We start from the raw sequence: 26,043 nt of genomic DNA, 5'->3' as shown, positions 1-26,043 counted from the left end.
TTGGTTTGAAATATTTAAGTATCAAAAGTAAATCCTCAAATGTTCTCAAGTATCAAAAGTAAAGGTAATTTCAAATTCCTTATATTAAGTAAACCAGACAGAACCATTTTCATTTTATTTATGGTTAGCCAGGGGCATGCTCCTAAACTCAGACATTTTACAAACAATGCATTTGTGTTCAGCGAGTCCCCCAGATAAGAGGCAGTAGATGATCAGGGATGTTCTCTTGGTAAGTGTGGGAATTTGACAATTTTCCTGTCCTGCTAAGCATTCAAAATGTAAAAATAACTTTTGGGTGTCAGGGAAAATATACGGAGTAAAAAAATACATGATTTTCTTTAGGAATGTAGTGAAGTAAAAGTTGTCAAAAATATAAATAGCAAAGTAAAGTACAGATACCCCAAAAAACTACTTAAGTAGTACTTTCAAGTTTTTTTACTCAAGTACTTTACACCACTGATTAGACATAGGCTACTGAGTGGATGGTTACAGTTATCGTCCTGAGACGTACTTCTTATGCATAGCCACAAGGGGTCGTATTCACCTCGTCGGTGGGAGCACCAGCCTACACGATCAGTGACACGAAAGCATCCAGGGGCGGAGCTAATTGAGCAATTTTGGTATTGGTTCGTAGTATACTAGAACCATACCCAATTTACTGTGTGGGTTACCGGTGGCATGTCGGTTGCATTTTTTCCTAGCTTTAGCTTGCGATATGTGGAAAAGAGATAAAATGTCATGATAGAAGAATTCGAGGCTGTTTGAACAGAAAAGTGCCTGACAAATGTATTGCTTGTTCTACAATGTATTGTACTCCAAGATTTCAAGACTGGTCAGTAGTTAGTCAAGAGCATTTGAGTCAGCATCGTATCAAGCACACAGAAGAAACATTTGTGAGGTGCCAATACACACTGTGGTCGGTCTCAAGGTATGTAACCAATGTTTTGTAGTAATAAATCATTTCAGATTGTTTCAATGTGTTATAGTCACTACATCTGTTTCAAATTTAATAGGTTGAATAAATAGTGTAGGCTGTTTTAATCTCTAAACGTTGCCATCATCAGCTAAATCTTTTTGTCATTGTTTACAGGTCCATTACAATACCCTTCAATGGCTTTTTTTGCGAAAAAGAAGAAATCCAAGTTTCAGACACATTTGACATTGGAGGAGCTGACTGCAGTGCCTTTCGTGAACGGGGTATTGTTCTGCAAGCTGAGATTGTTGGACGGTGGAGACTTTGTTGCAACTTCATCAAGGTAGAATGTTGCTTTGTGTTCGCTGTGTGCATACCGCATGGGCAATTTAGCAAACTATTACCATACTGCTGTCATAATGTTAACTTTAAATGCCTCATACCACTCTTACCCCAGCATAACTTTGTTTTTACTGCATTGTTAGTAAACAATGTCTGTGTACAAATAATTTCAAAGTATGTCTAACATTGTTGGATTTATGTCTGTCATTGGTAGTAGGGTTGCAAAATTCCAGGAACTTAAAATATATTCCCTGTTTTAACCGAAATCCTGGTTGGAGGATAAGCAGAATGTCCGGAAACCTCCAACCAGAATTTCTGGAAAACCAGGACATTTTATTGAAAGTTCCTGGAATTGTGCAACCGTAGCATTACATCCTATTAAGGATTACAAAGGGAAATCAGACGCGAGCTGCCCAGTGACGAAAGTTTACCAGATGAGCTAAATTCCTTTTATGCTCGCTTCGAGGCAAGCAACACTGAAACATGCATGAGAGCACCAGCTGTTCTGGATGACTGATAACGCTCTCTTGGTACCGATGTGAACAAAACCTTTAAACAGGTCAACATTCACAAAAGTTGCTGGGCCAGATGGATTACCAGGACGTATACTCAAAGCATGTGTGGACCAACTGTCAAGTGTCGTCCCTGACTGAGTCTGTAATACCTACATGTTTCAAGCAGACCACCATAGTCCCTGTGCCCAAGGAAGCGAAGGTAACCTGCCTAAATGATTACCGCCCCGTGGCACTTACGTTGGTAGCCATGAAGTGCTTTGAAAGGCTGGTCATGGCTCACATCAACAGCATCCTCCCGGACACCCTAGCCCCACTCCAATTCGCATACCGCCCCAACAGATCCACAGATTATGCAGTCTCTATTGCACACCACACTGCCCTTTGTCACCTGGACAAAAGGAACACCTATGTGAGAATGCTGTTCATTGACTACAGCTCAACGTTCCCTCAAAGCTCATCACTAAGCTAAGGACGCTGGGACTAAACACCTCCCTCTGCAACTGGATCCTGGACTTCCTGATGGGCCGCCCCCAGGTGGTAAGAGTAGGCAACAACACGTCTGCCATGCTGATCCCTAACACTGAGGCCCCTCAGGGTGTGTTCCTAGTCCCCACCTGTATTCCCTGTTCACCCATGACTCTGTGGCCAACACCATCATTAAGTTTGCTGACGACACAAGTGGTAGGCCTGATCACCAACAACGATGATGCGGCCTATAGTGAGGAGGTCAGAACTGGCAGTGTCGTGCCAGGACAGCAACCTCTCCCTTAATGTGAGCAAGACAAAGGAGCTGATTGTGAACTACAGGAAAAGGTGGGCCGAACAGGCCCCAATAACATCAACAGGGCTGTAGTGGAGCGGGTCGAGAGTTTCAAGTTCCTTGGTGTCCACATCACCAACGAACTATCATGGACCTGATATACCAAGACAGTCGGTGAGAGGGCACGACAAAACCTTTTCCCCCTCAGGAGACCGAAAGATTTGACGTGGGTCCCCAGACTCTCAAAAGGTTCTACAGCTGCACCATCGAGAGCATCCTGACCGGTTGCATCCCCGCCTGGTATGGAAACTGCCCGGCATCTGACCGTAAGGCACTACAGAGGGTAGTGGGAACGGCCCAGTACATCACTGGGGCCAAGCTTCCTGCCATTGAGGACCTATACAATAGGCGGTGCCAGAGGGAAGCCCATAAAATTGGCGGAGACTCCAATCACCCAAGTTTTCTCTGCTACCGCACTGCAAGCGGTACCGAAGCGCCAAGTCTAGGACCAAAAGGCTCCTCAACAGCTTCTTTTCCCAAGCCATAAGACTGCTGAACAATTAATAAAATTGCCACCGGACATTGACTGACCCCCCCCACACCCCACCAGTACACTGCTGCTACTCGCTGTTTTATCTATGCATAGTCACTTCACCCCCAACTACATGTACAAATTAGCTCAGCTAACGTGTACCCCTGCACACGGACTCTGCCCCCTGTATATAGCCTCGTTATTCTTATTGTGTTACTTTTTATTTGAGTCTACTTGGTAAATATTTTTTTAACCAACAGTGCAGTTCAAGAAGAGGTAAGGGTTTGTACGTAAGCATTTCATGGTAAAGTGTACACTTCTTGTATTTGGTGCATGTGACAAAGTTTGATTTAATCCATAGCTCCATCCTATGATCTTGAGACTGGTTAGCCAACCATCCTTCAGCTTTTATAGCAAACCTAGCTATACATTAAAATGATGTTATGTTCTTCTTCCATAGTAGCCATTATACCTTGGCGAGTAGAAAGGGTCAGAAGCAATTTCAACTAACCTGTTCTTGCTGATACTTTCTTAGTTCGATTCGGAAGAAAATCATATCTACTCTGTTCAGTTGCAGGTGGTTCATAAAAAAACAGAATATTCTGAAACCTTTGTATCGAGTGACAAATTCCTCTTGCATGTGTGTACAGAAGTACACACAGACTCCAACTAGCTAGCTTTAGCTAGTTGAAAAGCGAAAGCACGTGTCAGTACGGAAAATGCGGCCTAGACATCCGGCAAAACGCATATGCATTGGGCATGACGGCTACTATGGAAGAATTGACATATTGCCATTAACCTCTTCAACCTATGGGGGCGCTATGTCATTATTGGATAAAAGACGTGCCGGTTTAAGCGCAATATTTTGTCACGAAAAGATGCTCGACTATGCATGGGATTGACAGCCTTGGAAAGACAGAACTCTGACGTTTCCAAAACTGCAAAGATATTATCTGTGAGTGCCCCAGAACTAATGCTACAGGCGAAACCAAGATGAAGTTTCATACTGGAAATGCCCCAGATTCTGAAGGCGCTGTGTTCCAATGTCTCCTTATATGGCTGTCAATGCGCCAGGAATGAGCCTGCGTTTTGTGTCGTTTCTCCAAGGTGTCTGCAGCATTGTGACGTGTTTGTAGGCATATCATTGGAAGATTGACCATAAGAGACTACATTTACCTGGTGTCCCGCCCTGTGTCGAAATTATTGCGTAATCTGTAGGTCCATGCGCGTTCCATTTCTTCAGAAGAGAAAGTCAACTGCCACGAAGGATTTTATCGTCGATAGATATGTGAAAAACACCTTGAGGATTGATTCTAAACATCGGTTTGCCATGTTTCTGTCGATATTATGGAGTTAATTTGGAAAAAGTTCGCGTTTTAATGACTTAATATATATATATATATATATATATTTTTCCTTACCCAAACGTGATGAACAAAACGGAGCGATTAGTCGACACAAATAATATTTTTGTAAAAACGGAACATTTGCTATCTGAGAGTCTCCTCATTGAAAACATCTGAAGTTCTTCAAAGGTAAATGATTTTATTTGAATGCTTTTCTGGTTTTTTGTGAAAATGTTGCATGCTGAAAGAGAGGCATAATCCTATGCTAGGCTATCAATACTGTTACACAAATGCTTGTTTAGCTATGGTTCAAAAGCATATTTTGAAAATCTGAGATGACAGTGTTGTTAACAAAAGGCTAAGCTTGAGAGCAAATAGATTAATTTCATTTGCGATTTTCATGAATAGTTAACGTTGTGTTATGCTAATGAGCTTGCGGATAGATATACACAATCCTGGATACAGGTTTTTTTCCGTAGCTAAACATGACGCAGAAAACGGAGCGATTTGTCCTAAACAAATAATCTTTCAGGAAAAACTGAACATTTGCTATCTGAGAGTCTCCTCATTGAAAACATCCGAAGTTCTTCAAAGGTAAATGATTTTATTTGAATGCTTTTCTGATTTTTGTGAAAATGTTGCCTGCTGAATGCTAACGCTAAATGCTACGCTAAATGCTACGTTAGCTTTCAATACTGTTACACAAATGCTTGTTTTGCAATGGTTGAGAAGCATATTTTGAAAATCTGAGATGACAGTGTTGTTAACAAAGGCTAAGCTTGAGAGCAAATAGATTAATTTCATTTCATTTTCGATTTTCATGAATAGTTAACGTTGCGTTATGGTAATGAGCTTGAGGCTGTAGTCACGATACCGAATCCGGGATGGCTCGACGCAAACAAATGGCAGTGCTGCTGTATAGCTGAAAAACAAATCAAAGGCTTGAATATGCCAAGCCATTGATACAGCCGTAATTAAAAACCCTTTAACGCCCAATGTTACATACACGTAAGTGTCTTTAAACACCTGGTAACGTGCCTGTACGAGATCAAATGATAAAATAACACCACTCTTCTAGATGAGATCCTAATAAACATTTTGTAATTAATAAACCGGAAATTGTCACTCTAAATGGCACGCCTCTGTAGCTTTCAACACGGCAGTTTTGCTCCTCTGAAACGGCCTCGTACATTGTCAAAAAGAGTTTCTAAAATTCAATGCATGCAAAATGCTCATTAGATATCCAGAGACACCAGAGTAAATGTCTTAAGCAAAATATTTATTTTTGCCAAAGTATAGCGACTTAATTCTTGTTGCAGTCGTTCAGTGATCCAAACCACATTTTATGTAGCTCAATATGTACTCTTAAGGAGCCTACGTTACTCCTTAAAAACCTCTTGGGGCTAGGTGGCAGAATTTTCACTTTTGGATAAATAGCGTGCCCAATTTCAACTTCCTGCTACTCATGCCAAGAATATAAGATATGCATATTATTCATATATTTGGATAGAAAACACTCTGAAGTTTCTAAAACTGTTTGAATCATGTCTGAGTATAACAGAATTTATGTAGCAGGCAAAACCCCGAGGACTAACTGTTCAGAATGATTTTTTTGTCTCTCTCTGTTCCCCGCCCTGTTATTGCCAAGGGATATTTCTTAGGAACCTGTTTTCAGTTCCTACCGCTTCCACTGGATGTCACCAGTCTTTGGAATTTGGTTGACGTTATTGCTTTGTGCAATGAAGAAGTAGGCCAACTAGGAACTGGGTACACTTTTGTGAGTTGCGCAAGACGTGAAAAGTGGCGCTGGTTTGTTTTCATTCCTGTATTGAACACAGATTGCCCCGTCTACAATTTGATCGATTATTAACGTTTAAAAATACCTAAAGTTGTATTATAAAAGTAGTTTGAAATATTTTGGCAAAGTTTATAGGCAACTTTTGAAATATTCTGTAGTGACGTTGCGTTTTTTGTAAGTAGTTTTTTTCTGGATCAAACACGCTTTATAAATTGATATTTTGGATATATATGGACGGAATTAATCGAACAAAAGGACCAATTGTGATGTTTATGGGACATATTGGAGTGCCAACAAAAGAAGCTCGTCAAAGGTAATGCATGTTTTATATTTTATTTCAGCGTTTTGTGTAGCGCCTGCAGGGTTGAAATATGCTAACTCCTGTTTACTGCTGGTGCAGATGGTGCAGGCTATCAGATAATAGCTTCTTATGCTTTCGCCGAAAAGCATTTTAAAAATCTGACATGTTGGCTGGATTCACAACGAGTGTAGCTTTAATTGAGTATCTTACATGTGTGATTTAATGAAAGTTTGAATTTTATAGTATTTTATTTGAATCTGGCGCTCTGCATTTTCCCTGGCAATTGGCCAGTTGAGACATTTGCTTCCCGCCTATCCCAAACTAGTTTTAAGGTCCAAGTACCTTGTATGTTATTTTCAGAGGTAGTCTGGCTCTCGCAGCCAAGACAGCCGAATACTCCATCTAAACGTGAATCGATTCTCAATTGCGATACGGTTATAGAAACATAAAGCACTTTAATATCATATCAAAATAATTTCATAAATGCAAAATATACACTTACTGTACACTTAACCGACTTGATCACAGTTGCAGCTGACAGTGTTTTTCATTTCTGGTGGCCTTCTTCCATTACACACAGGTGTTCGGAGCATGCTAGATAGCAGGTGGTCCCTCTGTCTTCCGTAAACCCGCGCTGTAACATGGAGATATGGCCGGGTGGGAACAATAACCCTATAAAAGTTGTATCAATTTTAACCTAGTTCATATTAGCAAAAAAAAAAAGGTCCTTGGCCTTACAAAACCGTACTGCAAGCTTCACGTGTTAATGTTCAAACAAAACTCCCTTGTACAGAAGACGCCTTTGTCAAATTACTTAGTGCATTCGGAAAGTATTCAGACCTTGACATTTTCCACATTTTGTTACGTTAGTCTTATTCTGAAATGGATTAGATTCATTTTTTTCTCTCTCTAATCTAGACATTTCAAATGTACATAAGTATTCAGACCCTTTACTCAGCACTTTGTTGAAGCACCTTTGGCAGCAATTGCAGCTTTGAGTCTTCCTGGGTATGACGCTTTAAGCTTGGCACACCTGTATTTGGGCAGTTTCTCCCATTCTTCTCTGCAGATCATCTCAAGCTCTGTCGGATGGGGAGCATCACTGCACATCTATTTTCAGGTCTCTCCAGAGATGATAGAGTTCAAGTCCGGGCTCTGGCTGGGCCACTCAAGGACATTCAGAAAGAGTTCAGTCTTGGTTTCATCAGACCAGAGAATCTTGTTTCTCATGGTCTGAGTCCTTTAAGTACCTTTTGGCAAACTCCAGACAGGCTGTCATGTGCCTTTTACTGAGGAACGGCTTCCATCTGGCCACTCTAACAAAAAGGCCTGAATTTGTGGAGTGCTGCAGAGATGATTAGCCCATATCCACTTAGGAACTCTGGAGCTCTGTCAGTGATCATCAGGTTCTTGGTCACATCCTTGAACACGGCCCTTCTCCCCCGATTGCACAGTTTGGCCGGGCGGCCAGCTCTAGGAAGGTTGGTGGTTGCAACCTTCCATTTAAGAATGATGGAGGCCACTGTGTTCTTAGGGACCTTCAAAGCTGTTGAAATGTTTTGGGTCCCTTCCCCAGATCTGTGCCTCAACACAATTCTGTCTGAGCTCTCGGACAATTCCTTCGATCTCATGGCTTGGTTTTTGCTCTGACGTGCACTGTCAACTGTGGGAGCTTTATATAGACAGGTGTGTGCCTTTCCAAATCATGTCCAATCAATTGAATTTACCACCGGTGGACTCCACCAAAGTTGTAGCAACATCACAAGGATGATCAATGGAAACGGGATGCACCTAGAGCTCCATTTTTGAGTCTCATAGGAAAGGGTCTGAATACTTAGGTAAATAAGGTATTTCAGTTTTTTTTATTTTATACATTTGCAAAAATGTCTAAATTTGATACATTTTAGAATAAGGCTGTAATGTAACAGAATGTGTAAATGTGTAATGAACTGAGTCATGATTAAGGGCTAACATCTTTATGATGCTTTATATACAATTACATTGTTTGTATATCACGTCAAATAATAAACATCTACATTTAGTCTGGATTTCTTTATTAAAGATATAGTTGAGTGTCAACTGTCTATGGGTCCCAATTTACACATGAAAAATGTGAGCAAACTGCCCTTAACTGTAACATATCTGACAGACACCAATGAGAGTGGGAAGTTTTGAATAGTGTAAGTATCGGGGCTCATGGAAATTTTGCAGTGCACAAATAAGGACACACTGAAGATTAACAACTTGTGCAATATATATGATACTGCTTTTATAACTTGGGTTTCAGAAATAATGAGTTAGATTTCATAATTAATGTTTACATTTTAGTGTAAGCAGTTCACAATGCAGAAATAGATATTGTTGAAACTGGATGGTTTGCACCCCTTTCTACCCGATGTTACATATATGAAACATTGCATAACTATTGCAAGGAGTGTTGATTTGTTTTCTTCAGAAATGCTATTAGGGGTTTCCTTGGGTTGTCCTAACCACTGCTTAATGTTCACGCAAGTAAAACTGGGTCCGGGTTTCTAAGGGTTAAACTTCCTCCTCAGGTTTAGAACCTAGGTTGTTGTTTACTTTAGTAATATAAATGGGAACACAAACGGATTCCGGTATTTGATCTGGGAGTGTTTGTTTTAGAGTAGGCTGGGGAGGAAAGGGATGCTCCTCTGGGGCTTTCAGTGTTTGGTAGAGGGGTGTGTGACTTCACACACTGACCTAAAGATGAAAGGTAGCCGCACATAAACAAGATTTAGGGGGACATGTGTTATGTCTCTTGGATCTGAGGTCATCAGCGTATTTGTCCTAGATGTCCAGAGAACACCCCCCCCCACCTTATTTTAATTTATAGGATTCATATAATATTCAATAAATATAGTACTTAACATCTGATTTGGACCAAACTTCTAACAATGAATAAGACATGAGGAACCCAAAGAAATTGGGCCACCCACAGACCCCCCCCCATCAATTCTCTGTCTGACAAGTAATATGGAGCTGCGGCTCGGTGTATTTGTTTCTTCATCCTATCGAATGTATTCTCAGTGAATTTCATATTTTATGTTCAGAGAAATTAGTCATTGAAGTTGTTAGGTTTATGGCCCGTCGTACATCCTGATATTACCAGGTTCTGACCACTAGATGTGGCTGTTCCTGCTATTAGTTTTTATTTTATTGTATTTTTTAAGATTCCCCAACCATTCCTCTGGACTTTCCAATGGGCGCTCTGTAGAGAACCATATGATGCAGTAAGACCTCATTGAACTTCTGAACTGTGTAGGGCCTTTGAAAGAGCACAAAAACAAACTAAATCATCATGATAACCCTTACTATGATTACTGTTCACCGGATGTTTTTCTCCTATGCCTGTCATCATTGATAAACACATAGAGTTAAAAAGAATGTTGCCCTCCACTCCACTTCCCCTGCAATGATACAAGACCCGGGTATGCTATGCACCCCTTTTAAGTCTCTTTTTGAGGATTATAAAACAGATTGGATGGAGACAATTTATCTGCTTGAGTTATCTGGCAATTCTGTCTCTGGTTTATCTCTGTAACCTAAGTGCAGGAAACAAGGTCTACTCAGAAACACAGAGACTGATTTGGTGGTCCCATGTCTTTGATAGAGATTGTGTGTTATCATAGGGCCTGGGGAGTACAGAACTCCCTTTGTTCTGTTGTTGCCTGAAACATACTGAACAAAAATATAAACGCAACATGCAACAATTTAAAAGATTTTACTGAGTTACAGTTCGTATAAGGAAATCAATCAATTGAAATAAATGAATTAGTCCCTAATCTATGGATTTCACATGACTGGGCAGGGCTGCAGCCATGGGTAGTCAGGCCCAGTCAATCAGAATACCGCATGTGGAGGTCCTTGGCTGGTGTGGTTACACGTGGTCTGTGATTGTGAGGCCTGTTGGATGCACTGCCGAATTCTCTAAAATGATGGTAGAGAAATGAACAATTGCACGCTCCCTCAAGTTGAGACATCTAGTGTTGTGTTCTGTGACAAAACTTCATATTTTAGTGGCCTTTTATTGTCCCCCAGCACAAACTGCACCTGTTTAATGATCATGCTGTTTAAACAGGCTTGGGTCTATTTTTCTCCACTTCCTGTCTGACTGACGTGTCCAAAGTAAACTGCCTGTTACTCAGGCCCATAAGCCAGGATATGCATATAATTGGTACCATTGGATAGAAAACACTTTGAAGTTTGTTGAAATGTTAAAATAATGTGTGAGACTATAACACAATTGATATGGTATGAGAAAATCCAAATAAAAAACAACCAGAATTTTGTTTTTGAGAGCCCATGCTCTTTCAATGGAAAGCTATGGGGCCTATGCAATTCCAGCTCCCAGAAGCCCAATCAGCTGGGCTTGACAATCTGGACCCTCTATTTCTGAAACTATCTGCCGCCATTGTCGCAACCCCTATTACCAGCCTGTTCAACCTCTCTTTCATATCGTCTGAGATCCCCAAGGATTGGAAAGCTGCCGCAGTCATCCCCCTCTTCAAAGGGGGAGACACCCTGGACCCAAACTGCTATAGACCTATATCCATCCTGCCCTGCCTATCTAAGGTCTTCGAAAGCCAAGTCAACAAACAGGTCACTGACCATCTCGAATCCCACCGTACCTTCTCCGCTGTGCAATCTGGTTTCCGAGCCGGTCACGGGTGCACCTCAGCCACGCTCAAGGTACTAAACGATATCATAACCGCTATCGATAAAAGACAGTACTGTGCAGCCGTCTTCATCGACCTCGCCAAGGCTTTCGACTCTGTCAATCACCATATTCTTATCGGCAGACTCAGTAGCCTCGGTTTCTCGGATGACTGCCTTGCCTGGTTCACCAATTACTTTGCAGACAGAGTTCAGTGTGTCAAATCGGAGGGCATGCTGTCCGGTCCTCTGGCAGTCTCTATGGGGGTGCCACAGGGTTCAATTCTCGGGCCGACTCTTTTCTCTGTATATATCAATGATGTTGCTCTTGCTGCGGGCGATTCCCTGATCCACCTCTGCGCAGACGACACCATTCTATATACTTTCGGCCCGTCATTGGACACTGTGCTATCTAACCTCCAAACGAGCTTCAATGCCATACAGCACTCCTTCCGTGGCCTCCAACTGCTCTTAAACGCGAGTAAAACCAAATGCATGCTTTTCAACCGATCGCTGCCTGCACCCGCATGCCCGACTAGCATCACCACCCTGGATGGTTCCGACCTTGAATATGTGGACATCTATAAGTACCTAGGTGTCTGGCTAGACTGCAAACTCTCCTTCCAGACTCATCAAACATCTCCAATCGAAAATCAAATCAAGAGTCGGCTTTCTATTCCGCAACAAAGCCTCCTTCACTCACGCCGCCAAGCTTACCCTAGTAAAACTGACTATCCTACGATCCTCGATTTCGGCGATGTCATCTACAAAATGGCTTCCAACACTCTACTCAGCAAACTGGATGCAGTCTATCATAGTGCCATCCGTTTTGTCACCAAAGCACCTTATACCACCCACCACTGCGACTTGTATGCTCTAGTCGGCTGGCCCTCGCTACATATTCGTCGCCAGACCCACTGGCTCCAGGTCATCTACAAGTCCATGCTAGGTAAAGCTCCGCCTTATCTCAGTTCACTGGTCACGATGGCAACACCCATCCGTAGCACACGCTCCAGCAGGTGTATCTCACTGATCATCCCTAAAGCCAACACCTCATTTGGCCGCCTTTCGTTCCAGTACTCTGCTGCCTGTGACTGGAATGAACTGCAAAAATCGCTGAAGTTGGAGACTTTTATCTCCCTCACCAACTTCAAACATCAGCTATCCGAGCAGCTAACCGATCGCTGCAGCTGTACATAGTCTATTGGTAAATAGCCCACCCATTTTCACCTACCTCATCCCCATACTGTTTTTATACTGTTTTATTTTATTTATTTATTTACTTTTCTGCTCTTTTGCACACCAATATCTCTACCTGTACATGACCATCTGATCTTTTATCACCCCAGTGTTAATCTGCAAAATTGTATTATTCGCCTACCTCCTCATGCCTTTTGCACACATTGTATATAGACTGCCCATTTTTTTTCTACTGTGTTATTGACTTGTTAATTGCTTACTCCATGTGTAACTCTGTGTTGTCTGTTCACACTGCTATGCTTTATCTTGGCCAGGTCGCAGTTGCAAATGAGAACTTGTTCTCAACTAGCCTACCTGGTTAAATAAAGGTGAAATAAAATAAAAAAATAAAAATTGCAAATCCTATGGCATCCACTAGATGCCAACAGTCTTTGTTCAGGATTTCAGGCTTGTTTCTTCCCAAACGAGGAAGAATTTAGTTTTGGTACTGGGAGTCAAAGTTGGAAATGAGTCTGTGTGCACTTTCTAATTTTACTTTTCTATTGAACATACTTCTTTCTGTATGAAATATTATAGTTTAATTACATTTTAGTGTACCTGAGGATTAAATAAACCTGTATTTTGACTTGTTTTAGCGATAGCTTTTTGGATTCCTTTCTCTGCATGTTGAACGAGTGGATTACTCAAATCGATGGCGCCAACTAAAGACTTTTTGGGATATAAAGAAGGATTTTATCTAACAAAACAACCATGCATGTTGTAGCTGGGACCCTTGGGATTACAAATCAGAGGAAGATTTTCAAAAAGTAAATTAATATTTAATCGCTATTTGTGATTTTATGAAGCCTGTGCTAGTTGAAAAATATTTGTATATGGGTTGCCGTCCTCAATCAATCTCATGGCATGTTTTCTCTATAAAGCCTATGGTAAATCAGACAATGCAGTTAGATTAACAAGAATTTAAGCTTTTAACCGATATAAGATACCTAGATGTTTAATATCCATCATTTTTACGATTATTTATTTGAATTGCGCGCCCTCCAATTTCACCGGAAGTTGTCGACAGGTGTCCCGCTGGCAGGACGCCTATCCCAGTGAGGATTTATTAATCAACTTCTTGATATGCCACGTGTCAGGTGGATGAACTATATTGGCAAAGAAGAAATGATCACTAACAGGCTGGTAAAGAAATTTGTACTCAAAATTGGAGAGAAATATATTTTTGTCCGTAGAGCTCTGAGACAGGATTGTGTTGAGGCACAGATCTGGGGAAGGGTACCAAACAATTTATGCAGCATTGAAAGTCCCCAAGAACAGTGGCCTCCATTCTTAAATGGAAGAAGTTTAGAACCACCAAGACTCTTCCTAGACCTGGCCGCAAGGCCAAACTGAGCAATCAGGGGAGAAGGGCCTTGGTCAGGGAGGTGACCAAGAACCCAATGGTCTTTCTGACCGCTCCAGAGTTTCTCTGTGGAGATGGAAGAACCTTCTGGAAGGACAACCATCTCTACAGCACTCCACCAATCAGCTCTTTATGGTAGAGTGGCCAGGTGGAAGCCACTCCTTAGTAAAATGCACATGACAGCCTGATTGTAGTTTGCCAAAAGGCACCTAAAGGACTCTCAGACCATGAGAAACAAGATTCTCTGGTCTGATGAAACCAAGATTGAATTTTTTTGCCAGTATGTCAAGCGTCACATCTGGAGTAAATCTCTACTGTAAAGCATGGTGGTGGCAGCATCGTGCTGTGGGGATTTTTTTCAGCAGCAAGGACTGGGAGACTAGTCAGGATCGAGGAAAAGGTGAACGCAAAGTACAGAGAGATCCTTGATGAAAATCTGCTCAAGAGCACTAAGCACACAGCCAAGACAATGCAGGAGTGGCTTCGGGACAAGTCTCTGAAGGTTGTTGAGTGGCCCAGCCAGAGCTTGGACAAGAATCCGATCTAACATCTCTGGAGAGATCTGAAAACAGCTGTGCAGCGACGTTCCCCATCCAACCTGACAGAGCTTGAGAGGATCTGCAGAGAAGAATGGGAGAAACTTCCCAAATACAGGTGTGCCAAGCTTGTAGCGTCATACCGAAGAAGACTCAAAGCTGCAATTGCTGCCAAAGGTGCTTCAACAAACTACTGAGTAAAGGGTCTGAATACTTGTTTGTAAATGTCATATTTCAGTTTTCTATTTTTGACCATCCTCTCTCCCCTCAGTGCTCTAACTCATTCACTCCTGTTTTGATTCAACGTTGTAGTTGGATTTGAGGCGTGTGTGGTTGCCATGGCAGTTTAATAAAACCACCTGCTTTATGGAATGTGGCTGAGAACGTTTTCAGAGACTTATTGAGGGGGGTGGGCAGTGATTAGCGTGGCGCTCTTGGTAAGAACTTGAGAAGTATGTGTGTGGCAAAGAACCAAGGAATGCAAAACAAAGAGACAACTATATAAAGAACCTATGTGAGGAAAAAAAATCAAATGGCAGTGAACTACAATACTAGCATAAAATGTGTTTCATTGCAATTATAGACTGTAAATGAATAATCATTAAGAGTGGAAATGGGGATGTCTAATGCATTTTAAACAACATTTAAGTATGACCAAAGCTTTTAGAGCCAATCAAATTGTTGGAATCTGTTTTTGTAATACAAAGCAGCAGTTTCTCAAGTAAGCAACAGGATTTCTTTCCTGCCAAATTGGCCTAACACACCCTAGCTGGTTTTGGAACCGAAACCATACTAGAGGAGGGAAACACGTTATCAACTTAAACAGTCCTCTATATTTACTATGTGGAAGGTTGGATCACATCTCTTACAGTGGGGCAAAAACGTATTTAGTCAGCCACCAATTGTGCAAGTTCTCCCACTTAAAAAGACAAGAGAGGCCTGTAATTTATCATAGGTACACTTCAACTATGACAGACAAAATGAGAAGAAAAAAAATCTAGAAAATCACATTGTAGGATTTTTAATGAATTTATTTGCAAATGATGGTGGAAAATAAGTATTTGGTCAATAACAAACGTTATTTTGTTGGCAATGACAGAGGTCAAACGTTTTCTGTAAGTCTTCACAAGGTTTTCACACACTGTTGCTGGTATTTTGGCCCATTCCTCCATGCAGATCTCCTCTAGAGCAGTGATGTTTTGGGGCTGTTGCTGGGCAACACGGACTTTCAACTCCCTCCAAAGATTTTCTATGGGGTTGAGATCTGGAGACTGGCTAGGCCACTCTATGACCTTGAAATTATTCTTACGAAGCCACTCCTTCGTTGCCCGGGCGGTGTGTTTGGGATCATTGTCATGCTGAAAGACCCAGCCACATTTAATCTTCAATGCCCTTGCTGATGGAAGGAGGTTTTCACTCAAAATCTCACGATACATGGCCCCATTTATTCTTTCCTTTACACGGATCAGTCGTCCTGATCCCTTTGCAGAAAAACAGTCCCAAAGCATGATGTTTCCACCCCCATGCTTCACAGTAGGTATGGTGTTCTTTGGATGCAACTCAGCATTCTTTGTCCTCCAAACACGACGAGTTGAGTTTTTACCAAAAAGTTATATTTTGGTTTCATCTGACCACATGACATTCTCCCAATTTTCTTCTGGATCATCCAAATGCTCTCTAGCAAACTTCAGACAGGCCTGGACATGTACTGGCTTAAGCAGGGGGACACGTCTGGCACTGCAGAATTTGAGTCCCAGGCGGCGTAGTGTGTTACTGATGGTAGGCTTTGTTACTTTGGTCCCAGCTCTCTGCAGGTCATTCACTAGGTCCCCCCGTGTGGTTCTTGGTTCTTGTGATCATTTTGACCCCACGGGGTGAGATCTTGCGTGGAGCCCCAGATCGAGGGAGATTATTAGTGGTCTTGTATGTCTTCCATTTCCTAATAATTGCTCCCACAGTTGATTTCTTCAAACCAAGCTGCTTACCTATTGCAGATTCAGTCTTCCCAGCCTGGTGCAGGTCTACAATTTTGTTTCTGGTGTCCTTTGACAGCTCTTTGGTCTTGGCCATAGTGGAGTTTGGAGTGTGACTGTTTGAGGTTGTGGACAGGTGTCTTTTATACTGATAACAAGTTCAAACAGGTGCCATTAATACAGGTAACGAGTGGAGGACAGAGGAGCCTCTTAAAGAAGAAGTTACAGGTCTGTGAGAGCCAGAAATCTTGCTTGTTTGTAGGTGACCAAATACCTATTTTCCACCATAATTTGCAAATAAATTCATTAAAAATCCTACAATGTGATTTTCTGGATTTTTTTCTTCAAAAATGATCACTTAAGGGGTGGTGCTCCCATAGGCACCAATGTGATAGCAGCTGGGTCTGCTTAGTTCATTGGCTGTATATGAACCAGATAAAAGGAGCGAGTAAGATGTCTCGCTTCCTCTTCCGTATCTGGTATGCCTAAAGTGTGACATTGATATTCAAGGTCTGCATAGTAAAAGCTGTGTGTGCATTTGGGAACATGCTGTCCCTGATGTAGAGGTACTGCAGGCATCACGTGGCTCCCCTGGAACATTTCTTTGAGCAGATGATCCTATGATGCCAGTCCCTTGCATGGCATGGAGTAGGAACACATGTCCTGGCCCTGTGCCCTGCAAGGAGCCGAACCACTACGCACCACTACTGAAGCCCCTCTGCAGCTCTATAGTCAATACAAGAAATGTGTCAGCTGGTTAGGGACCATGTGCTAACTGACTGCAATTCACAGGGCAAATTCTGACTCTTTGCACCCGACCTCTATGGCAGTGAGTTTCTTTTCTGCTGCTTGCCAAAGTGCTGAAGTACTCCCCTGTGCTTATTTCAAAAACAGTGTGCTTATGGCTAGTCCCAGGTACGTCTCTGCTGGTACAACTGCTCAGGAAGCATGCTGCCTTCTGGATAAATCCATTTGAATTCAATCACTTTCTGAAAGGATCCCTTTTGATTTAAACCAAATAAGTCAGTTACCTTTTGAGCCTGAATGCCAAAACATTCAGGAGATAAAGTTAAATAATTTTGCATACCCCACCATACCATGATACATCCATGTCTTCATTACGAGAAAAGATAAACAGTTGAGTTTAATATCATTTTAAAAGCGTACAAACCGTGTTTAATAACATCTATTTTTACATTTTAACGTCAATTGTATAAATGTGTAAACTCAGATTTATTTTCATATTCACATATGTTGTAACTTAGGCCCTTTTTCACATCTGAGGTTTTTGTGTTGTGCCCGCCATCGGTTGAGACACGACATGCTCTTGAATACAGGGTGGGTGTCATTTCAGCCATAGCAATATCATTCAGAGAACAGACCCTATCCCTTCAGACCACTGCAATTTAGCTGGTACACCATTAAAATGTAATAGAAATGTTAACTTTTAATTACTACCACAAAGATGACTGCCGGTCCACTGTCGAAAGTCAACTTAAATGGTCATTTCTACTCTCTTGTCTATATTTCTTATGATTTCAATAGGTTTCCTATGGAGGATCGACCAGATGACGTACAACAGATGTTCCCGTTCAAGACAACGTTCTCTGATCTGTGGACCTCAAACTATCTTTGTGGTGCCATTTGAAAAAATGTGTCAGCCAAAACTTGACACCCACCCTTATTCACACAACACAGAAACCTTAGATGTAAAATAGGGTCTCAGCTCCAACATATGCGAATATGTAAAACATCTGAATTTATGTGTTTTTAGATCATTGTCATTAAAGGTTACAAAAAAAGTTTGACAACCCTGTTTGTAAGCTTTTAAATGATATCAAACTCAACCGTGTATGTTTTCCAGTGATGAAGACATGGAAGTCTCATGGTATGGTTGAATATGTAAGTTTTTCAACTTTGAGCACCTTATCTCCTGAATGTTTTGGCAATCAGGTCCAGAAAGTAACTTGTTGTGCACTTATACAATGGTTAATTAAATATGTAAGGAAGGTTTCGTTCAAATCAAAAAGTGTGCTGTCAAAAAGTGATTGAATTCAAATGGATTTACCCTTCGCACTTAAAGGGTGTTTGGGTTTTAACTGAAGGATGGCTGTTTCACTGTGTATGCTTTGTGGTGATGTCAGCTGCAGTCTGGTAAAACCTGATTGATTGAGCACTCCCACAAGGCAATAGGTACACACTACAGTAAACAGGCTGATCTGTCCACCTCCCTACTTTCCTGCTCTGTGCGCTGTTAGTTTGGGTGTATCCATGGCTGTTTGTTTACATTGGAGATGATGAGTACGCATATCCATCCCTGTAAATTTACACTAGCTCCTCATGCTCTGTAAGTTATTCATTATTTCTAGAGTCCACATTAAGCCCTGGATTCACTTGAGTTACTCCTGTGCATTCTGAGTGGCTGGGTCCAGGCACATGACTAATACTGACAATGGTTACATTCAGTTCAGTTGGGAAGGGGAGAGTATGAAGTGAGTTAAAATGGGAAGTAGACAGATTATCACCAGGACTGTTTTTACATCAACCGTCCTTCTCTGTATACTCAGCCATTTCCCTGAATGTATGGACGGACAGGGTGACGTCAGGCACTGGCCTATTTACAATGTGAACTCTGTTTTTACAGAAGCCCACAGGCTATTGTTCACCGTTTCCTCAACAACAAGTTTGCTTTCACTAAAACTGGAGCAAAACGTTGAAGAGCGAGGGCCAAAGCACAAGTGATGTCTTATGTGCCATCGAATTAGTAACTTCTCATTGTGAGACCACTCAAACAGTAATGACTGTCATTAACTCCCTTGACACTAATAACAGTTTATTGATGTTTATGTAGCTGTACTGTCGTGCCATGCCCGCTCTGATTCCTGTCCTCTTGTCCTACAGAGAGGAGGTTCAGGAGAACTGTGTTTGCTGGAAGAAGAGGTTTACCTTTGTGTGTAAAATGAGCACCAACCCCACGACTGGAGTGCTGGATCCCTCCATCTGTCGGGTCTCTGTGCGGAAGGTCTGTCTGACTTTTGGGGGACCTGTCTAAGCAACACACAGCTCTTTGCTGTTATCTCTTTGTCTGTGAACATCAGGGACTCGACCGTTTCCTGCGTGTACCACTGGGTTATTTATCTTTCCATTCATTATTCACACCCCTGATAGTGTAAACTCTGTAGCCTCTGTAATCTGATCATAGATCAGTGTTAAACACACACTACACTGTGTGCCAGACTGTCAATGCTCAGTAGTCATCTCCCTTTTCCTGTTTTCACTACAGGAACTCAAAGGAGGAAAAACATATTCAAAGGTAAGAGCCCACTCCTCCTGAGCATCCCACCCTATATCCACGAACACATTACAATTGACTGTAGCCTGATGTCAACACACATCAGCACTGCTGTTAAGACATTTTAAACATTCACATTAGTCACCCCACTTCTACAAACACAAGCTACAACTTTGGCACTATGTATAAGTTGAGTAAACTATACTGAACAAAAATATAAACGCAACATGCAATAATTTCAAAGATTTTACAGAGTTACAGTTCATATAAGGAAATCAGTCATTTTAAATCAATTCATTCGGCCCTAATCTATGGATTTCACATGACTGGGAATACAGATATCTGTTGGTCACATATATATATATATTTTAAATGTAGGGGAGTGGATCAGAAACCCAGTCAGTGTCTGTTGTGACCACCATTTGGCTCATGCAGAGCAACATCTCCTTCGCATAGCTGTTGATTGATCTGGCTGTTGATTGTGTCCTGCGGAATTTTGTGCCACTCTTCAGTGGCTGTGCCAAGTTACTGGATATTGGCGGAAACTGGAAAACACTGTCGTACACGTCGATCCAGACCATCTCAAAAGTGCTTAATGGGTGACATGTCTGGTGAGTATGCAGGCCATGGAAGAACTGGGACATTTTCAGCTTCCAGGAATTGTGTACAGATCCTTGCGACATGCTGAAACAGGAGGTGATGGTGGCGAATGAATGGCACGACAATGGGCCTCAGGGTCTCGCCACGGTATCTCTGTGCATTCAAATTGCCATCGATAAAATTCAATTGTGTTTGTTGTCCATAGCTTATACCTGCCCATACCATAACCCCACCATCACCGTGGGGCTCTCTGTTCACAACGTTGACATCAGCAAACTACTTGTCCACATGATGCGGTACAGTTAAAATCAGTATTTATCTGTGAAGAGCACACTTCTCCAGCATACCAGTGGCCATCAAAGGTGAACATTTGCCCAAAGAAGTTGGTTACAATGCCGACGTGCAGTCAGGTCAATACCCTGGTGAGGAGGATGAGGACACAGATGAGCTTCCCAGAGACAATTTCTGAAAGTTTGTGCAGAAATACTTTGGTTGTGCAATCCCACAGTTTCATCAGCTGTCCAGGTGGCTGGTCTCAGACGAGCCCGCAGGTGAAGAAGCCGGATGTGGAGGTCCTGGGCTGGCATGGTTACACAAGGTCCGCGGGTCTGAAGCCGGTTGTACGTACTGCCAAATTCTCTAAAATGACAGAGGTTTCTTATGGTGGTGAAATGAACATTCAATTATCTGGCAACAGCTCTGGTGGACATTCCTGCAGTCAGCATGCCAATTGCACTCTTCCTCAAAACTTGAGACATCTGTGGCATTGTGTTGTGACAAAACTGTACATTTTACTGGCCTTTTATTGTGACCAGCACAAGGTGCACCTACAGTATGTCATGATCATGCTGTTTAATCAGCTTCTTGATATGCCACACCTTTCAGGTGGATGGATTATCTTGGGTGAGGAGAAATGCTCACTAACAGGGATGTTAACAAATTTGTGCACAAAATTTAGGAGAAATAAACTCTTTGTGCTTATGGAACATTTCTGAGATGATTTATTACATTTAAACATGGGACCAACACTTTGCATGTTGCATTTACATTTTTGTTCATTGGAAATTAACTTCAAATAAAGCTGGGGAAAGTTTATAGATGATGCACTCTCTCAGGTAGCCAGGGACCCTTCCTGTGTTTTCTCACGCTATGCTTATGGATTTCCTTAAGCTAAATAAAACCCCTTTCCTCTTTGGAAATGGGCTTCCTTAAATACACACATCTGTAAACAATAGCTTTGACGAAATTGAACCTGGAGAAAAGGAAATTAGGCTCCTCTTGGATAACCTGAGATTCAAACAAAAAAACAGGAGGACTAAGAATCTGGAGCCGTCTCTCTATATCCAGTCCCTTAGGGCTAGAAAACCTAAATGTTAAATGTCATGGCTACCTCACAGTATATGCAGGTTTAAAACTACTGTGGTGAAAGTAACTGTTCTTTCTCCCTCAGCTGGGTTTTACTGACCTCAACATGGCAGAGTTCGCTGGCTCGGGCTCTGCAGTCCGCTGTTGTCTGCTGGAGGGATACGACACCAAGAATACTAGGCAGGACAACTCCATACTGAAGGCAAGGGACTGTGCTAGGGTGGGCAGGAGTCAAGACTATTGACCTTGGGATGTCAGGGTTGGGTTTTGTTTGGTTGTGCAGAACAACTGACATAGTTTATACTTAGGCTTTATATTGTGGTAAAGGACCCCTCGTTCCACTGATCACCCAGGGCTGTTGATGCGCAGCACCTCAACTGAACTTTGATATAGATGATCTGTGGCATTCTGGGGCGACAGGATAGCATAGTGGTTAGAGTGTTGGACTAGTAACCGGAAGGTTGCAAGTTCAAATCCCCGAGCCGACAAGGTACAAATATGTCGTTCTGCCCCTGAACAGGCAGTTGAAAATAAGAATTTGTTCTTAACTGACTTGCCTAGTTAAAGGTAAAATAAATAAAAATAGTGTAGCTTTTTATATGTTCTTATTGTAATAAAAGTAGAATTTGTCTGGATTTTCTATGAAGGTGACTATTGGGATGGCCCTCCTATCTGGAGATCCGTGCTTTAAAACGTGAGTGACCTGACATGTTCAAATCTCTGATCTATCTTTCATCTTCATGCATTTAGAAAATGTGACTCTGGCACCCCCCAATGGGGAGTCAATTAGCCCATCAAGCAAACTTAACATTGCACAGTATAATGTGGACTGACCAGTCATGTTTTTTTGCAGTGCTCCCAGCACAGCCAAGTCCATCTCCATCTCAGGCCAGGACCATGTCCTGCAGCTGGACTGTAAGGGGGAGGGCACTGGAACCCCTAACCGGCCCACTTCTCTGGGCCGGTCCATGAAGCCCAGGCCCTCGATCATCAGCTCAGGTACGACAGGGCACGTGGATCCGCTCAAACCTGGTAACAGTGGGTATGTTATGATAATCCATCACCACTAAACAGTTAACCTAGGTATGGGACACATGGTGAGGGACTCTAACTAATTGAGGTGTGGCTCTGTTTGGTGTCAGGTCTTCCAGAGGAGTCAGACCAGACCCAGGCAGCTAGCCCAGGGGAAGTATTCCAGTCGGGGCACTCTCGCAACTCCAGCTATGCCAGCCAGCTGAGCAGGATCTCAGGTGTGTGGGTTCATGTTCCCCATCTTTCCTCTCCCCATCTTTCCTCTCCAGAGTTTTTTTGTTTGTTGGTATTTGCACCTAAGTCTGTAATGTAAATGTCTTGTCCCCCAGGCTGCAGCACAGAGCACTCCTGCTCCTCTAGTATGTCTGACCTCACACACAGGAGGAACACCTCCACAGGAAGCGGCACATCTGGGGGCCTCAGTGTGACAGTAGACACTCCAACAGAGGGAGAGAGGCCAGGGAGACCCCCTCGGCCCGTCTTGCCATCCAACAGACCCCCCAGGCAAGACCTTCCACTCACCAGATTAGCCAAATGTGTTTGTTTTGACAATCTATGAAAACAAACGAGTGGAACTGTCAGTGGAACACTATCGCTATTTGTATGACTGCTGTTTATCCACTGTTGCCTGACTGGGCCTTTTCCCTGCACCCTGTGACAGGAGGAAGCAGGATTCCGTGGAGAGCCATCCCTCCTGGGTGAATGACACCCGCATCGATGCCGACGATATTGTTGAAAAGATCATCCAGAGCCAGAACTTTGCTGACATAAGTAACACTGAAGGTATGGAGCCCCAACCTCACCCTGCCCTTTCACTTGTCCACTACATTTTTGGGGGGCTCTTTTTTTTTTTACATAACTTGTCTCTTTTGTACTGTTTCATTTGTCTCTTGGTGTGTTTATTTCCTCCTCAGACAGTAACCTGCGACTGTTTGTCAGTAGAGACGGCACCACATCCCTGAATGGTTTACTGCGCAGTAACAGGTGAGAAACCAGAAAGGACACACGCACACACAATAATAATACATCAAACGCACACACAGGTCTTACTCTGCCACTTTTCATTCTTTCAGGGTGTGTGCTGGTGTGTATGAGCAAGTGGTGATAGAGAGCCATTACGACTGGTGAAGATTAATTTTAATTGAGGCCTCTGCAATGAAGCTTGTGGACTAACTCTAAAAATATAATGCAGTCATCCTGGAGCACTGGCTGAGCTGGGAGCCATGAGGAGGACAGTTTACACAAATATTAATAACTATCGGACAAATGTAGTACTTTAAAGAAAATACCAATACATTTTTTTATATGCTACTTTGTAATGTATTTTTCCCTTACATGACCCAAGGCACCAGACCCTCTCTGTGATGACCGTGCTAGTCTCGTCACCACTGAAGGAGATCTGGTGATGGAGAAAGTCCTCAGCACTGTCTGACTGGTGTTTGTCCAATTTAGACTGTAGTACTTTGGCTCCCTCTTGTGGAGAAATGGCTTACTGAGGGATCAGTCTCTTTTCTTCAACCAACTATCTCAATGGCATACTCCCAGGATTCCTCTCCCCTCGTCCACTCGTTTCCTTCTCAAAACCCATTGGATGAGAAAGCCAGAGGTCCCTCCCTTCTGACCTTCTCTTCCAATGGGGTTTGAGAAGGAAACGAGTGGTTTGGGCATACATATTCAACATACTTTTACACTAGTAGATGTCTCCAAACATGATCTTATGAAGGATCATGATTTGTTTGTTTTCCAACCAGCTGGCTGGTTTGTTGTATTTTTAAAATGGATTTTAACACTACAAAGATGGTGAAAAGGGTCCCTGTTGTATTATATATTTTATAGAACGTCTCTCTCTCTCATATATAAAAACTGTTCTCCTGCATATCTGAATGTTAACTGTTAACCTTTCGAATACTATGTGACTAAAATGACTGTTATGGATTGAATGGTTGTAGGTCTGATACACTTGTTCGGCGTAAACATTTTTCAATGTGCTGATAACTATCATCTATAAGTAGTCTGCCTATGAAGACTGCCTTTAAATAATATCAGTCTGTGTACAGTGCCTTCAGAAAGTATTCACACCCCTAGCTTTCCTGTGTTTGAAGAGGGTTTTAAGCTATGCACAAAGTCCCAGTGTCCTACACAGACATTAACAATGTCTAATCTGGTCTTTTGTAATATTATTTTAACAAAATAAAATGATTTTATATTATTTTAACAAATGCACATGTATACTAAATAAAACAATTGACTGTAATCTTATCTATTTGAGATCCTCCAGAAATGTTATATATATATATATATATATATCTGTACCAGTCAGAAGTTTGGGCACCTACTCCTTCAAGGGTTTTCTTTATTTTTAACACCACACGGGCTATATGTTGTGCTGCATCAGATGACCTGGCCTCCACAATCACCTGCCCTCAACCCAATTGAGATGGTTGGGATGAGTTGGACCGCAGAGTGAAGGAAAACCAGCCAACAGGTGCTCAGCATATGTGGGAACTTTGTGTAAGAGCCGTTTGAAAAGACCATTGAAATTTCGTCTTGTTTTGGTGGGATTAAGTTTTGGCCTGCCTGGTTACATAACCATAAATGGTAGGTGATGGCGCTGAGGGAGAGGACATTGGTGCCAGGATCCACATCCCCCAGGGCACAGGCGTTGGGACAGGCATAGAGATTTTCCAACCAGATCTGCAAGGGGATGTCTCCACCAAAGTGTTGGGCCTACAGTGGAGCACTACTGTACTCTAGGTGTACTCTAGGACTAGTTAACGCTGATGTCAGGGGGTAGGTGTACTCTAGGACTAGGGAAAGCTGATGTCAGGGGGTAGGTGTACTCTAGGACTAGGTAACGCTGATGTCAGGGGGTAGGTGTACTCTAGGACTAGGGAAAGCTGATGTCAGGGGGTAAGTGTACTCTAGGACTAGGGAAAGCTGATGTCAGGGGTTAAGTGTACTCTAGGGAAAGCTGATGTCAGGGGGTAGGTGTACTCTAGGACTAGGGAAAGCTGATGTCAGAGGGTAGGTATACTCTAGGACTAGGGAAAGCTGATGTCAGGGGGTAGGTGTACTCTAGGACTAGGGAAATCTAATGTCATGGGGTAAGTGTACTCTAGGACTAGGGAAGGCTGATATCAGGGGGTAGGTGTACTCTAGGACTAGGGAAAGCTGATGTCAGGGGGTAAGTGTACTCTAGGACTAGGGAAGGCTGATATCAGGGGGTAGGTGTACTCTAGGACTAGGGAAAGCTGATGTCAGGGGGTAAGTGTACTCTAGGACTAGGGAAATCTGATGTCAGGGGGTAAGTGTACTCTAGGACTAGGGAAGGCTGATATCAGGGGGTAGGTGTACTCTAGGACTAGGGACATCTGATGTCAGGGGGTAAGTGTACTCTAGGACTAGAGACATCTGATGTCAGGGGGTAGGTGTACTCTAGGACTAGGGAAAGCTGATGTCAGG

General features: G+C 42.5%; 1 protein-coding gene across 1 annotated transcript; it reads left to right on the top strand.

Moving 5' to 3' along the window:
* Positions 1-24,790, top strand: LOC115111464 (early estrogen-induced gene 1 protein-like). Its single transcript, XM_029637533.2, has 12 exons — positions 1-928; positions 1,091-1,256; positions 19,194-19,314; positions 19,576-19,605; positions 21,635-21,751; positions 22,197-22,243; positions 22,403-22,548; positions 22,692-22,799; positions 22,911-23,085; positions 23,243-23,364; positions 23,496-23,565; positions 23,655-24,790. The coding sequence occupies exons 2-12, from the start codon at positions 1,111-1,113 to the stop codon at positions 23,707-23,709; spliced, it is 1,137 nt and encodes a 378-aa protein (XP_029493393.1). The 5' UTR covers positions 1-928; positions 1,091-1,110; the 3' UTR covers positions 23,710-24,790.
* The last annotated feature ends 1,253 nt before the right edge of the window (positions 24,791-26,043 follow it).

The sequence above is a fragment of the Oncorhynchus nerka genome, linkage group LG27, assembly GCF_034236695.1.
Source record: "Oncorhynchus nerka isolate Pitt River linkage group LG27, Oner_Uvic_2.0, whole genome shotgun sequence".
In the NCBI taxonomy this organism is placed as follows: Eukaryota; Metazoa; Chordata; class Actinopteri; order Salmoniformes; family Salmonidae; genus Oncorhynchus; species Oncorhynchus nerka.
The sequence above is the reverse complement of the archived record's forward strand: the minus strand, read 5'-3'. Positions and strand labels throughout refer to the sequence as shown.

Excerpts from the sequence above, each read along its gene's own strand:
- LOC115111464 (XM_029637533.2), top strand. The coding sequence starts at position 1,111 with ATGGCTTTTTTTGCGAAAAAGAAGAAATCCAAGTTTCAGACACATTTG. Across the intron at positions 19,315-19,575 it reads GTCGGGTCTCTGTGCGGAAG|GAACTCAAAGGAGGAAAAAC; the intron begins GTCTGTCTGACT and ends TTTTCACTACAG. Across the intron at positions 19,606-21,634 it reads GAGGAAAAACATATTCAAAG|CTGGGTTTTACTGACCTCAA; the intron begins GTAAGAGCCCAC and ends TTTCTCCCTCAG.